Below are 17,097 nucleotides of genomic sequence, written 5' to 3' on the forward strand. Positions count from 1 at the left end.
CTTCTGATCGCCACTTCTGCAGACAAGCCTCACTGGAAAATGGCCACAGGTCTGGACCTTCAAAAGAAGGCTACGCAGGTGTGGGGGCTGAAGCGAGGCTGGTGGAGCTCTTCCCTGCTCAAGGAAGCTTCACCCACAGAGACTCTTCTTACAGGTTCCTTGTCCACAGCAGGTCTCAGGGAAAACACCAATTGCAAACAAAACAAAATCGAAGAGCCTAGACTCTATGTTTATGTTCTTTTGGAGGACTACAACTTCTACCTTTGATTTTGGTGCAAAGATGTTTGTGTTGGAGAATGCAAATAAGTATGTTTGGCTTGCTTTTAAATAATTTAAAAGGCTGAGATGATATCTATATACCGGTTTAAAATTCCAGAAGAGCCACTGACTGCAAACCGTAACCGTACATCCGGCACATTGAAGCAGAGGAAGTCCCTTAAGGAAAAACTCCACTTCTCCACTTACAAAGTGACCTACACAATTTAACAACGGCTTGGAGGAGTAAGTTTAAAGTCCTGCATCAACATGGGTGGTCAGGGGTTAGGAAATGGCTCTCCGTTCCAAAATTCAGAAGGCCTCAAGAGTAAGGACTCTAGATTGTACTATTTACTGGGGAGAACTTGGAGCCTTGTGCCAACAAATTACTGGTGTCTGTAGTGTCACCTCTGTCACCCCACAAGAAGGCCACTGAACCCCACTGTTTGCTGCTAAACAGACGCTTGGCCAAAGCGGGGAGAAAGGCTACTGTGGAATTTGGAATTCATTTGTTCATTTTTAAAATACCCATTATATGTATTTGAGAGAAGATTATTGTACTATATATTAAATACATGTTGAATTAAATGGGCTGGCCTATGAATCTCCTAGCCAATCATGACATTGACCATATATTCCAACATGCACAACTAAAGTCAACCAGTTACCAAAGGACAAATGCTCTCTGATTCCACCTATATAAGGAACCCAGAGTCATCAAATTCATAGCGACAAGAAGTAGAATGGGAGTTACCAAGGACTGTGGAGAGGAGACAATGGGGAATCACAGTTTAATGGGTACAGAGTTTCAGTTGAGGAAGATGCCAAAGTTCTGGAGATGGATGGTGGTGATGGTTGCACAAAAACATGAATGTACTTACTGCCACAGAACTGTACACTTAAAATGGTTAAAATGGTAAATTTTATGATGTATATTTTACCACAATAAAAAGGAAACAGCACGTAAAATTTTATAGAACCACAAGGACAGGAGAGATCACCTTGCCACATGCTTTACTACTCTTGAGTCATTTTCTTCCAAACTAGAATACCTTCTCCACACTTGACCCTCACCAAAATTATGCTCAAATTCTTGTTCAAATGCTACTCCTCCTTGTTAGGGTTATTGTACTTGATGTACCCACAGATAAGCGGGTAATATGAAGCAAGTTAGATATATCTATGTGGGGCTAAGGAGAGAGGCTAGAACCAGAGACATGAATTTAGAAGTTGTCACGATAGGGGCGCCTGGGTGGCTCAGTCAGCTAAGCGTCCAACTCGTGATTTCAGCTCAGGTCATGTCTCAGGGTTGTGGGATTGAGCCCCATGTGGGGCTGGCGTTCAGCATGGAGTCTGCTGGAGATTCTCTCCCTCCCCCCTCCCCCCTTTCAAATCAATCAGTCAACCTTAAAAAAAAAAGAGAAGCTGTCATGAGAAAGAGGATAAGACTGACCAGGGCAAATATGTAGAATGAAAAGGAATATACATAGTAGGGCACTCAATAAATAAATGTCTGCTAAACTGAATCTAATATGGGGCTCTGTAGAGGTGTGTTATCTCAAGTTTAAAGCTGTATTTGTTTTGAGGAAAAAACACTGTAAGGAGGAGAAAATTTTTCCCTCTTCAATTTCCTTGAAGTTTTATAAGAAAACTCCAAAACACGATTTTTAACTAAGGAACGTTCCAGAAACATTCACCATACGCTGGGAGTAAACACACACAAAAGTCTCAGGAAAAACAGTGAGAAGGTCACAGAACTTTACAGACCCTATTCTGGAATATTTTACTCCTATCATTCAATTCTTTTTTTTTTTTTTGATAAATATCAAGGTGGTGGTATGTGGGGGGGGCATATTTTCTTAACATAAACAGAAATATAAAGGCGATTTTCAGCAGCAAATAAAGGCATGATTCAAATTCTATTCAATGCCTGAGCAAGCTTCATTTTAAGATTTACATCGAACTAGAAAAATATTTAAAGATTATAAAAGATTTTTCCAATATTATGAGATCAGAAGGGAAGGGTTTGCTTATTTTAGCACTCTTCATAAAGACTAACTTTGTCTCTCAAGAAAATCTGCAGTGAACTAAAATTAAAGGAAAATACTGTGGTCATACTGATGTTTGTCTGGTTTTTACTCTTGTTTTTAAAAATGAAGTTATACAGTAAGCTCAGTCAAAATGAATACCTTGTACATTTTTGCATGTTTCAAGGAAATCACTACAACTGCATACAGTTTCAGAGAGCATATAATTTTCTCTCAAGTGCAGTAACATTTCCTACAGCTTACAGTGAGCTCTTGGTATGTATGATATCCTGTGTAAAGACAACCTGAGAAAAACCCATATCCTACCATACTCAATTAACTTTACTCACAAAATCCCCCATGTCATCTGAAATGGAAGGATGCGCCACAATAAAAACATAAGTCGATTGATAATGCAGGTCTCTGATGGTTCTTAGAGGATGGAGCCTTGAGTTATATTGACTGCATTAAACAGAACCCTGTTATATTTGATGCGATTTTAGTTTAAAAAAAAAAAAAAGCAAGCCTACAGAGTCTCACTCTTTTAATATAAATGGAAAATAAACAAGTTGGTCAATTTAAGTTGGTAATTTAAATAAATGATATTAAAAGCTTATAATATCATAAGCTATTTCTGTGTGTATATATGCACATGTATATAGAGATAATACACATACATTTATTTACTCTAATGTAAATAGATTCAGGACACAAATAATCAATATCAGCCAGCTGTGAATTTCTACAATTTTATCAAGAAGTGACATGTTTTTCAAAGTAGTCTTTCATATCGTGGACTTTAATTAATGATGGCAGAGGGGATAAAAATACTTCAGTTTAATCCTTTAAGAAGACATCATGGACAATGGCCCTGATTCACTGACAAGTCTGAGAACATTCTATAATCAAGATTTGGACAAGACAATCTATTTTATTTATTTAAATGTTAAATATTTATTGGGTGACTGGTACAAGTACACTGTGAGGGGAATTTTTTTAAAAACATGCAATCTTTGGAATAAATAATACAGTTATAATTTATTTTCCATGAGTACCGAGTCTGAGTTAACAAAGGCTATAAGCAACCACTGAAACACTCAATACCATGTTGGTACCCATTTTCAATATAATACAGAATAACCCATTTGGAATAGGGCTTATTTAATATTTTTAGTCAGTTACCGAAAAGAGCTTATGTGTTACAGGTGCCTAAGAATAGCAAAGGTTAAGGTTTGCTCTAGAGTAGGTCTGGAATTACCAGGATTCAATCCAGAAAGAGTTAACCAGATGACTAAACAACACACACACACAACAACAACAACATCAACAACAAATTCCTGAGGCTGCCTCAAACCAAGCCTGCTATGGGAAGCAGGAGGGAGACCTAAATGTATTGAGACTGAATGATCTCTCAGGATTCCTTAAAAAGAGTCTGACCCGCTAAATAAGTTTTGTAGAAAAGAATTCAAAAGCAACATATGCCACACAGAATCAATTGTGTGTACAATTAAAGACAGTAACGGCTAACATTCAATTCCAACTGAATAGGAACTACCATCTCCTCTTGGAAGCCTTTCCTTCACACCACCACCCTCCCCTCAAAACGACAGAAGTGACTACTTGCTTATTTGTGCCCCAGCCATACCTTGTACATACTTAATCACAAAATCTGCACCCTTCTAGTGCAATGTGGGACTGTGAGCTCCTTTACGGCAGGGGTGAGTTATTCATTTTTTAAAAAGATTTATTTATTTATTCCTGAGAGGGGAGAAGGAAGGGGCACAGGAAGAGAATCACCAAGCAGACTCCTGCTGAGCGTGGAGCCGGACGTGGGGCTCGATCCTACGACCCATAAGATCATGACCTGAGCCGAAACCAAGAGCCAGAGGCTCAACCGACTGAGCCACCCAGGTTATTCATTTTTATATCTCCAGCACCTAATACAGTGTATGACACATAGTGACAGGCTGTTTAAGGATTTAGTCTACTACGCATTCATTCCACATTCATCTAATTCATGTAGTATTAGAATAAACAGGCTTTGTAAAAAGGCAGTGAAAATTATGATTTCTAAATCAGTGGTAACGCATATAGATAGATTATCCTAGGGTTTATTTGGTCAGCAGAATATAAAAAGATAGCATTAATTCTTACACAGGCCAATAGCTTGGTGAGTTATAAACACATCCTTTTTGGCCTAGAGATAGATGAACGAAAAACCAACCAACCAACCAACCAACCAACCAACCAAAACTCTTTCCCTCCTTGTAAACCCTGAAAAGCAAAGCTCTAACTTAAATTGTCTTCCTTTGAAAAATTTCAACATGGGGCTAAAAGTTTTTAATTTTAAAATAATTGTAACTGTAACCTAAGCTGGATTTTTCTATTTATTCTTCACATTTCAGTAGACACAGATCCTGACTTTTTTTTTCAAGATTTTATTTATTTATTTGAGACAGAGAGAGAGCAAAAGCAGGGGGAGCAGCAGAGGGAGAGGGAGAAGCAGACTCCCCACTGAGCAGGGAGCCTGATGTGGGACTCAATCCCAGAACCCTGAGATCATGACCTGAGGAGAAGGCAGACGCTTAACCGATTGAGCCACCCAGGTGCCCCCAGAACCTGACTTCTAACTCTGGAACCCAAGAACTCTTGGGTTTTACTAACCAAAGAGTATTGTGTTATGCAATCACATCTCCATCTGCCATGACCTCAGGTGTCTGGTAATTCCATGATCCTGGAAACAAAAATCCCAACTTCTGTTGGGGGAGGGGAGAGGACAGATAATATTCCATTTGACTCCACTTCAACAGACATTTATCACGGGCTTAAGATGTACCATGTCCTGTGCTAAGTGATGTAAAAACCAAGACTGGTTGAGCTATAAACTCCCTGCCATCAATTTGCTCATAATCAGGAGGGAGAGAAAGGTGTGTAAATAACCACCGTAACTCAATGGAATAAATGACATACTTATATATCCCATCAATTCTGAGGTTGAGACAGACTGGGCCACTGAGAATAATGTGTGAAAGCCCAGGGGGAAAGCTCTTTCCTGACAAAGGATATGTCTCAAGGACCAGCTGCATTTCTGCTCCCCCATCAACCCAAAGTTCAGGTGTGGAATAACGGTGCGGCCGAGTGCTGGGATGCATTCAGGATACAGCTGCTAAATCTAAAAACAGTTTATTTGGCACTATAAATGGAGCTAGATTCTGCCTGGAGGCCAAAGACTGCCAAATCCTAATTTAAGACATTGCCTTTCAAAAAATAGAATTAAAAAAAAGAAAGAAAAACTTATAATGAAAATACCTTATGACTTAAATACAACACACACATTACCTTTAAATATGATCCATAGTATTTTGTTACATACGAGCTGTCACACTGACTCAAAACAGTTATTTCTTGCTGAATGTCTTCAATTTCATCTTCGGCTTCCTCGAGGTCTATGATTTTAATAGCAACCACTTGCTGTGTACGGTTATCAATTCCTTTGAAAACTTCTCCAAAGGAGCCTTTCCCAATGCGTTCTAATTTTGTAAACAGTTCTTCTGGATCAGCTATGTTATTCTAAGGGGGGGCCGGGGAGAGAGACAAAGAAAAGAACACAAATGTTTTGCATCAAATTTTTTTTATGTGAAAGGAAAATAAATTACGTAAGACAATAACACATTTTTAAAAGCATACAAACTCCCTTGACTCTCCACATGCACTTTGTTAGAGCAACTATAATCCCGAACAGCCAGCTAGTCCATATTCTACCGGATAACCATACTAACTGGGCTTAGCTGATCTTGTTACCACAAACAATCCCATATAGCAAATGTTGTCTCTGTTGCCTGTCAAAGGGCCAGGTACTTTTTACTTTGACAACGGCCTTAGCAACATTTTTTTCTAGATATATTTCCTCAGGCAAGGGAAACAAAAACAAAAATCAACTATTGGGACTACACCAACATAAAAAGCTTTTGCACAGTGAAAGAAACCATCAACAAAACGAAAAGGCAACCTATTGAACAGGAGAAGATATTTGCAAATGATATGCCTAATAAGGGGTTAATACATGATTTATATTTAAAAAACTCACATAAATAACTCAACACCAAAAAACCAAATAATCTGATTAAAAAATAGGCAAAAGCCCTGAGTAGACATTTTTCTTTTTTAAGATTTATTTATCAAAGAGAGAGAGACCATGCACGCACATGCACGCAAGCAGGTAGGAGGGGCAGAGGGAGAGGTAGAGAATCTGAAGCAGACTCCCCGCTGAGCTTGGGGCCCAATATGGGCTCCGATCCCAGGACCCTGAGATGTTGACTCAAGTCAAAATCAAGAGTCTGATGCTTAACCGACTGAGTCACCCAGGTGACCCCCAAATAGACATTTTTCTAAAGGCATCCAGATGGCCAACAGACACATGAAAAGATGCTCAACATCACTCATCATCAGGGAAATGCAAATCAAAACCGTAATGAGATATTACCTTACACCTATCAGAACGGCTGACCAAAAAAATAACAAGTGTTGGCGAGGATGTGGAGAAAAAGGAACCCTTGTGCTCTGTTGGTGGGAATGGAAATTGGTGTAGCCACTGTAGAAAACATACGGAGGTTCCTCAAAAAGTTAAAAATAGAAATATTATATGATCCAGTAATTCTGCTACTGGTTATTTACCCAAAGAAAACGAAAACGTTAATTCTAAAAGATATATGCACCCCTATGTTTATTGCAGCATTACTTACAATAGCCAAAATATGGAAGCAGCCCAAGTGTTCACTGATAGATGAATGGATAAAGAACATGCGGTATATATATGATATAATATTACTCAGCCATAAAAAAGCAAGATCTTGCCATTTGTGATGACATGGATGAAACTAGAGGGTATAATGCTAAGTGATATTAAGTCAGACAGAGAAAGACAAATACCATGTGATTTCATTTATATGTGGAATCTAAACAAAACAAAACAAAAAACAGACTCTTAAATACAGAGAACAAACTGATAGCTGCCAGAGAAGAGGGGGCTTGGGGAGCAGGTGAAATAGATAAAGGGGACTGAGAGATACAAACATCCAGTTATTTAAGTCATAGAGATGAAATGTCAGCATAGGGAATATAGTCAACAATATTACAGTAACATTGTTTGCTGACTGATGGTGACTACACTTATTGTGGTAAGCACTAAGTAACATATGAATCATTATGTTGTAAGCCTGAAACTAATATAACATTGTATGTGAATTATACTCCAAAAAAGGGGGGCAGGCACTTTTTAGAATAAAGCAGGTGACTAGACAGAGTTTGCATATTAATGCAAGGGTAGTGATGGTGAGAGAACGCCTAACCTAAGCTGTAAGTAGGTGAACTGTTTAAAGTTCTAACATTCTGCCAGCAAAACATTACCTTTTCACTCTCCTTCTCTTTCCAATTCTGACATTCCAATCACCCCATCTGTACTAAACCACCAGGTAAACACAGAATGCAAAAGACTCAGGAATCTATGAGTCTTGTTTTTCTTTCCTTGGGATCCTATCTATATGTAATGTTCTCCTCAATGGCTGAAACAAGATCCTCCGCCTTGATCATAATTGCTAGTGCTCATCTGGGAATGGTAATATGCTGAGCTTCCACAACTCATCTCGCAGTAGGAATCCAGAATAAGTCAACATTTTGCTACAACAAAATCTGGAATAAAGCATAGGTTTTTAGGTTAACAAAAGCTTCGGATATTCATAAATTCACTGTCCCTTCCTGATTCAGAAATATCCTTTGTCTTAGCACAATTTTGAATTCAAACTTTCCTCCCATGAGACAATATTTATATCCTTACTTGAAACTCATATTGCTGAATATGTACTACTGATCAAACAGAAACACAAGATTTCCAAACCTCCCCCCAAAAGGCACGTTATTAGTTTGTACCTGAATGCTTAAAAAAATAGAAGGATGCTATCTACGGCTGGTGAGCTGTATATGTTTAATCTGTCAAATGGACCTACATTATCTGTTCATTTACTACAATTTTACCTAATCAACAATTTCAGGAGACAATTATAGAGTTAGCATGTTCCCTTAGATTTTCTGTTATTAGACAACAAGATCGTTAAAGTTTATTTTTGTTTCTCATCAAGCTGTTTGCAACAGCAGCAGCATCAAATAGATCCACTAACAATTCCATTAAACCGCCTGCCTTTGAGCAACTAAAAGCTTATGACCGATTTTGAAGAATTTCACCAACTTTTCTTTTTTCAACTTGCCCAAAATTCAGTTTGTACACGACCTGCTTAATTTATAAGCTTCCCCATTTTCCTTGATTGATTTTTTTTCTTTGATGCTGCAAGTTCCTTGTTAGCCGCACCCATCTCCAGTACCCACACTGAACAAATACTATCTTGAGCTACCCATACGGGCTTTTAAAAACAATTTAGATTTCCAGGAGGCTGCAAATGGGTCTTTAATGCTTACATTTTATTATATACCTTCTCTAAAACTGGAGTACCATCATTATTGATTTCGTTGGGGTTTCCTTAGCAAGACACTATACTTTGTTGTGATTAATATCACATAGTAGCTAACTCACTAGTTACTTCTTCCTACTTTTGGTGATGGTTCTTGTCTTCCTAATACCTTGTGGCAAAAATACTTGCCAAAGCTCGGTGATAGGTTCACCTCTCTGTAAGTTGCTAAATTCAGTGGGTTTGGGAAAATGAAAGGAACAAATCTTTCCATTTTTCTGATATAACCACAAAACAAATCTGAAAGTTGTAAGTATACCATTGATTAAAAAATACATAGTATGTACTCTCTGATAACACATTCTGGACTAGGAAGTGTATTCCTTAACTTTATAACAAGATTTTTTGTTGTTGTAAGCAACAAAGATTAAATCCTAATCTCTTTAATTCATGTTTTAAAACGATTTCACTGAAACAATCAACCCCTGGGAGAACACAGCTGTTCTATAATAAAATGGGTTCCTGAAAGTATGTAAACAAAGATTTAAACATCAAGTCACATTTCGCATTTTAAACAAGCTCTGAAGTGAATCCTAACTCATGATAACTTCTGATTTTAAATCAAGAAATACCATATTGGAGAAAGGAAAAAAGAAAGCTTTTACACAATGTTTGCACTTCCCACTCCTTTATTTTGGGACGAAAACTTGTCACTGAAAACCCCAATGTCTAGAGTGGGGGGAATCATGAAAACAACTTTTCCCGAGTAGAACCTCACCTCCCTCACTTCCGGAAGGATAGAGATCTCTGCCCTGTTTACCAAGTCCTGAATCTTGGGTAGATAATATCGAAGTTCTATCTTTCCCTTCACTGTCTCACTAGCTTCTTAAGCCAATGTATACCAAATCTTTATTAGGACAGGTATTCTTTCTGGTTTTTTGTGCAAGGGCAAAATCAAGCAAATACATGGTAAGCATCTCAAGCACTGCAATAGGAAACCACCTATATGAAGAAACTGATTTGCCCACTTGTTCACATCACTCTTCTTCAGTCTAAGAAAATCAAGTCAGCTCCCTCTACATCCCGATCAAATTTTAAGAATATTAAAATATTAGAGAATATTAAGAATTTCCAAAGAAAATTAAAATCTCCTAATCTTCCTACCTCTAATGCAAAATCCCAGTTTACTACTAGATCTGTATTTGCATTGCCTTCTCAAAGCCATGGCGCAGGACGGAGCTCTAAGTTCAATAGCAGCAAATGGGAGGAATGGCTACATTAACTTCAAATGGATTTACAACTAAAGATAGATGATTTATACATGCCCCACAAAAACAGGTCTATGCACATGGGGACCTCACAGGTCCACCTCAGGACGTTCATTGGACTGTGCTTGGATTTGAACTCTTTGGCTCTAAGTACACCGATACAAATTTAAGTCTTAGAAGTTATCATTACTACTAAAACAGTAACGGCAGCAACAAGCTTTCAGTATGGAAATACTCTTAGCATATCCAAAAGAGACATCTTACTGTAGAAAGTTGGGGGCAGAGGGAAGAAGGCTTCCTGCACACTTAAATCACAGAATCAGAGGGCTGGAAGGATTCTTAAGGGTTCTCTAAGGGCTCTCCAGTCCTGGCTACCCATTGGAGTCACCAGGACAACTTTTAAAATGCAGATACTTATGCCTCATCCCCATAGTACTGATTCGGGATCTCTGAAATTAGGACCCAGCGGTAAGTTTTTGTTTTAAAGTACTCTAAACTACTTCCTATGTAGTCATTTTGGCACCAGACTTGACATCGGCATCGGGAACCACCAAGCAGACATCTGAAATTTGTATCCTTGATTATAGGGAACTCATCACCCCTATTTTTCCCAGGCAAGCCTGTGGCTCTCTTCTAACTGTGCACACTAAAAGTAGACAACTCGGAGATTAAAAGTAAACCAAAGGGACTTTGGTATTTATATATACATAGCTGTATTTAAAAAATTTAGTCTGCAATACTTCTAAGGACACGTCTCTAAAATTAGCGCCTACCCTCAAATAAGACCAGAAAAGTAATATTTACCAAAACACAATGTATCCTGTACTCTCTCTCTCTCTTTTTTTTTTTTTTTTTTGGTAATTACTTCAGTTTATTCCTTCACTATCCGGAGGCCAAGACCCCAGGAAGTGCCACAAAACCGAGGCACGATAGCCCAGAGTGCAATCTCCCATACTCTTTGTGTATGTATTTTTGAACACATTTTTTAACACAATATGGTGTATGTAATAGCAGGGTACATAATAGGTTCAGATCTAATTGATGACACTTTTGAGTTAACAGCCAACATTGGCAAAGAGTAAAAGTTTTTAGCTAGTAGAAAATGGGTACAAATTGTGGAGGCGGGTGGAGGGAAGGAAAAAGTTTTCCTTGACCCTCTTAAGGTCCCTAGTTGGGTCTGAAAATAAAACTCACAAAGATGGATTAACAGAAGAAAGGCATATACATTTATTTAATATAAGTTTTACATGATACTGGACCCTCCATAAGGAAGTGAAGACTCAAAAAAATTGTTAAACTGGTGGGCTTTTAAAAAGGATTTTATTAATTAATTAATTAATTTATTTATTTATTTAAGAGAGAGAGAGAGAGAGAGAGCATGAGCAGGAGAGGAGCAGAGGGGAGCCCAACACGTGGCTCAATCCCATGACCCTGAGATCAAGACCTGAGCCAAAACCAAGTGTTGGACGCTCAACCAACTGAGCCACCCAGGCACCCCTAAACTGGTGTGTTTTAATGCTAGGTTTGACAAAGAGCAAAAGATTGTGGAAAAGGGCAAAGACTGTGAGCTAAATTTAGTAAACTGGGGGAAACACAGCAAGGCCTGTTTTTTCAGATTCTTCTTGGCATCCTTTTGTCTTTGGAGATAAGGATGCTCCTTTCTTTCCAGTACTATGAGAACACCTCCCACATGAGGGTCTTATGACCTGCTTCGGGGGAGAGGGGCAGGGAGGAAGGGAGAGAGTCAGTCAGAGTGACCTTCCAGCTTCTATTTCCTCAACCTCCTTTAGCTTAAAATATTCAATATGCCAAGGTGCTATATTTTGGGGTAGCATATCCTGAGCCCCATCAGGAGCATTAGGAATAACTGAATCAGGAGAAACTAGAAAATTGTAGACAGAATTAGAATTAGCCTTGAGGTTTTAACAGAACGGAGACCTGGAAAGCCCAAGGTGGTAAAAAAAAAACAAAGGTACAAAATCTGCTTCTTTGAATCTGAGGTAGTCAAAGTAAAACCTCCAGTCTAGAGCTGAGAGTAAAAACATAATAGATTTAGGGAAGAGAAGGTAGATTTCTCAAAGAATTTGACCAGAAAGGGTTGAGCTCAAGTGAAAGAACCTTCAAGAACTAAGAACCCAGCTGAGCAAAGCTGACCTCAAGACAGGTTTTACACTTGCCTCCCTACATTAATAAAATCCATACTGTGGAGGCTCTTGGCTATATGATACTTTTTGTACTTTACAAAGACTGATCTGTATAGAGGCCTGCCAGTGACTCACTCATGAAGAGGGGTATACAGGAAATGATGAGCAAAGAATGCGCTAATGATATCGGGCTTAGAAAGGAAGACCTCTTACTCTCTTCAAAGTCTCAAGTGGTAACACCAGGAGTGACCTGCAGTGAACTCAGGATGCCTGGACAGTCACAGAGAATAACTAAAAACTGTAGCCTAACAATATATGAAAGACTAGAGATATGCCCACTTAACTAACTATTGAAATTGCTCAGATTAGTTCTCCGAAGCTAGAGAGGAAAAGCTTTTCTGGATTACTTCCATATCTACACTATTACCTGTCATCTAACAAGTAGAATGCATAGAAATCATTTTCTAGGGGCTCCATGAGCCTCAAATGCAATTAGTTCCATTATGACTGCCTGTGTTAAGATTTGTCAACTGCTCTATAAACACTTGCCTCAAAAGTTTGTTGAGTGTTTCCTAATCAAGATACTGCCAGAAAAAAATACATAATTTTAAATCAACAGCCATATACCTCTTAGCACTGCTTATGTTTAAGACCACAGGACACTATCCATCTTTTTAAAGTGCTATACATGATCCAAGCTCAACTGACTTCTCCCTGGATAGAACTATAACAGTCACAGTCTTTTCCAGCTGGGAGGAAACGTGTAGGTCATTTACACCAACTCCTTATCACCTCCATCAGTAACAAGCATTTATTATATGCCCACTGTGTCCCAGGCTAATACCACCAAATGGAAGCTATGAAATTTAAGGCTGTTTATGTCAAAATAATGGCAGAGGTAGGGAAAGGTTAAGAAGGGAAACAGAAATCCTGAAATTAAAAGAATTATAGGATCTTTGAGATGGACAGGAACTTAGCAAACATCTGATCCAAAATCCATTTTTATAGGGGAAAAAAACCCCATAGGTTATAGAGGTTATAAATTGTTCAAGGATATAACTAGTGGCAAAGCTCACACTTGAACCCAGGTCCCCTGACTCCTAAGTATAAGGTTCTTTCACTACAGCTTGGATCAATTTGTAACTTAAATTATACTCTTTTGCTATAAAACCAAAATTATTTTCCACCACGAACAGAGCACATAACTGTCCAACGTCTACTTAGGAATATCCCTACACTTAAAGAATCTGAAAACTTTGAAACCTAAAAATTTGAAAAATGTAAAATAGAATTTTCCTCTCCTCCAAATGATATGATTTCTTACAAGTTTGGAATCACTATGCAATTGACTAATCCCTGCAGATATGCGTGATTACCAAATATTTTATACTTCAATTCCACAGAGAAGTGACCTGTAGGGAGTCTTGACTTTCTGGCAAGGTTACTATTTTGGCCCATTTTTTCCATGTCAGTAACTAAACTGCAATGGCCTAGCCTCTGGAGTGTGGGAGGCAAGGTAGTGATGGTATTCCATACTGTGATTCCCATAGGATCCAACGTCTGGAAACCAACAGCTCCAATTCCAGCTTTATCAGTGATTTATTGTAACCCTTAACACTTCCATAACCCTTAATGCTAAGGCTTTCAGTTCTGCTCATTTAAAAAGACCCTCAAGTTGATGAAATTGTCCAAGAATAAAAATAATATTTTTGTGCTAGGTTTTATATGGGCAGAGAATTGTTCACATGACTATGTGAACACTCAGATTACTTTAACAACGAGAAGAATAAAACAAACTCATAATTTTTTCTAAACTTTTGAAGGATGTGATGTTAGAGTATTTTTCTCCTCTGTACAACCTCAGGTTCATATTACAAGTATCTGATACAAGCTGATGGAATTCTTCAGAGACCTCTGTGATTTAGACTTCTGAAGTAAAATATTTAGCCTCACTATATTTTGTGTATGACAGAGTAAGAACTAAGGTAAAAGCTGGTATGTCTGTATGTGTTTCAAATTAAACGTGGAGAGTTGGGCTTGAGCTCAATTTCCTTCAGGTGGTCAGTTGTCTGAGTTTGTATTTCCATGTTTGAGAGCTCAAACTATCAAAGTGCAAAGAAAATGTTCCTAGTTTGCCTATTTTTATGCCACACTCACATTTTTCTCTCTCTCTCAAAGGTTATTATAATTTGCTTTTGCAACATACAGCAAAAATGTCAAATCGCCCAGTTTCACGTACACGCAATGAAATAAATGAACTGTAGTCAAAAGTGTAGTTACGACAACCCTGGTCTTCCTTGTGGTCATGACATAGCATTTTATCAACTCACAGTGGAGTCCCCGTCTTTACTTACCACTTAAAAGGCAGTTTTGAGATGGATGAGGCAGCTCTGATCTTACTGGCAGAGCATGAAGTCAAAGGTCTCATACAGTATTATTTTGTACTCTTAAGCAACGATTTAAACTCCAGCAATTTTGTGCCCAGCAACAAGAAGAAAAATGTGTTCATAAGGCAGAAATAAAATTAAATTTATAAGTACTTTCTCATCTTTCCTTTAGTTTATTATTCCTATTTTTAAATGTACCTCATTAGCAAAAATACTTGGAAAATATTGTTGCAAAAGATAACTTCATTGAAATTATTACAAAAGGTTTTGACGTAGCAGCATGAATAACATAGCAGTTTGAGGAGTTTCTCCTGATTAATAATTTTGAGTCTACTTCACCTTTAAGAACAAAAGAATAATTGAAAATATTCCTTCATCTGAATTCCTCCTACTCAAGAGAGGATAAGAGAAGAGCTTCCTCTGCCTTCCTAATGTGCTTTCTTCTCTGTACCCAAGCTCAGAGCAGAGGGAAAGAACAATGGAGTGAGCGGGACACATTCTGGGATGTGAAGAAGGCAGCTCTTCATACACGTTGGTAAGACAGTTCAATTTACAATCGGGTAAAGAAGAATGGAACATCTCTTTGATTCTATTGTCGCTTTTCCATGTGCCATGTTTTTCTAAAGAAAAATTAAATGCAGAAAGCACGAGAAGAAATTTAACCATAACCTCCCCTCTCTTAGAAATCCCTAAGAAACAGAATGCTAGCTGGCAGCACCTTTTTAAGCTCTATTTCCTAGATGGATCTTGAAATTCCTGCCATTTTAATTGGAAGTAGAAATGTCAGATTTTCTTGGTCAGCCAGGTAAATCATCTTCAGGTCTAAGGCCTCTTAAATGAAAGGAAATAACTAATTTTGTCTTTTTGACTAACTTTCTAGATTTGAAGTTCCCTTAAACCTTTAATTATAGCCATGGGTAAAGGGGAAGGAGACATCCTGCAAACAATCACATTCTTCTCTCAATAAACCAAAAAGTCTAAGGCTATCATCACAATAAATGCTGGATGCAAATGCCATTGCATCATTTAGCTCATTTCTGTCTGACCTTACAGCCATTCCAGAGGCAGAAGGAGGTCTGGTTTCTTATAAGTATTACAGAGGTAAAGAAAGCAGAGAGGTCAGGCAAAATTGCCTTCATTTTGCTTATCCCGGAAATTACAAGAACTCAGGGATTAGATGTCGGCTTCACCATCTGTAAAATGAGGGAAAGAGGTGGGCTCAATGATCTCTAAATCCCTTCCTGTTTTGACACTGTGAATTTGTGAGGTATTAGAAGCCAAGTTGCTTTGTTCCCCTCCTTGTATCCCTGGCAGTTGCCAACTCTAGTTTTGAAGCATTAAGGTAGGGGATGAATTGGCACTGGCCACATGGCCAATTCTGTAGTGGTATAAAATGGCTCAGATGGAAAGCTTACGCTATCCCATTGTTGCAGCAAGCAATTCAGAATCACTAGTAGACTGCACTGTAGTCCCAACTCCCTGATCCTATAATGCAGCAGGCTCGGACGCCAAGGACGGATAAAGAGCAACAGGGTGAGTTACTGTCCAGCCTGCCCTCTCGCCCCTCACACTGGCCATGTCCCATTGTATACAAGTGACTGCTCTAAGGAAGTCAAGGGGAGCCAGAAGTTTAGCTCATACAGGACCTAAGGTTCTATTCGTCTTCCTCTCCTTTCATTGTAAATTTATTCATAAAGTAATGTAATTATACTTGCCCATATACAGAACTAGAACACCGAACAAAACTAAGTGCCCAAAGGGAAAACTTCAGGGATATCTTATCATATATCAAACACAATACTTCAGTGAGTAGTGGCTTGGACATACAAACTTGAATGCAATGCTCCACTGGGAACAATTTTACTTTCTTATTTTTGAGCCTTTGAGTCATGCCATTTTCTCTGTCAACAAAACCCTCACTCTCCCCCATCTCTGGAAATACCAGATCTCTTAAAAACAAGCAAGCAAGCAAACAAACAAACAAACAAAACACCTTCCCAACTCCCCAGGGTAACCTGATCACCTGAAAGAATCAATTGCTTTATCCCCTGCCCTCCCATAGCTCTTTGCTGGAGCCTCCAGCACAGCAAACATTTTATTACCTTTGCACTCTCTTTCATTGCCATAATCGTTCTTTTCTCAAATGAATAAGCTCATTAAGGATGGGGCTCTGTCTCAGTAAGCACCTAGTGCAATGCATTGTATATACTGTATGTAGTCCTTGGGATGTTTGCAGGGTGTTTACAACTTACCCGCAATCTTCACTCTGAGGTTATCCTTTCATTTGTAGTTTGATTTCTGACTTTTGGTGCAAGGGAGATTACATTCAATAAACTGAAGGATGTTAAAATAGGTTGGAAATTCTAAGTCAATCCCTATCCTCGCATGTGATTCACATAACAGAAACTTTCCAAAGTGAAAACTTTGAGAGTTTTTTCTTTCTACTTGGAGAGCTCTTTAGGTTGCAAAATAGCAGTTCTTAACGTGATATGGAGCTAAACCCAAAGGGGAGTTGGTAGTAGCCATACCCACAAGGATGTATATCACTAATCTATGCA

The 17,097-nt window shown here is 38.4% G+C and overlaps 1 protein-coding gene across 1 annotated transcript in view; it reads right to left on the reverse strand.

The window, feature by feature from the left end:
- Positions 1 to 17,097, reverse strand: part of STK26 (serine/threonine kinase 26) — a 51,556-nt gene that overhangs the window by 15,083 nt on the left and 19,376 nt on the right. Inside the window, exon 3 of the mRNA XM_026520601.4 lies at positions 5,622 to 5,852. Within this exon, the coding sequence (XP_026376386.1) occupies positions 5,622 to 5,852 (231 nt within the window). The remainder of the gene's footprint in view (positions 1 to 5,621; positions 5,853 to 17,097) is intronic.

The sequence above is a fragment of the Ursus arctos genome, chromosome X (assembly GCF_023065955.2).
Source record: "Ursus arctos isolate Adak ecotype North America chromosome X, UrsArc2.0, whole genome shotgun sequence".
In the NCBI taxonomy this organism is placed as follows: domain Eukaryota; kingdom Metazoa; phylum Chordata; class Mammalia; order Carnivora; family Ursidae; genus Ursus; species Ursus arctos.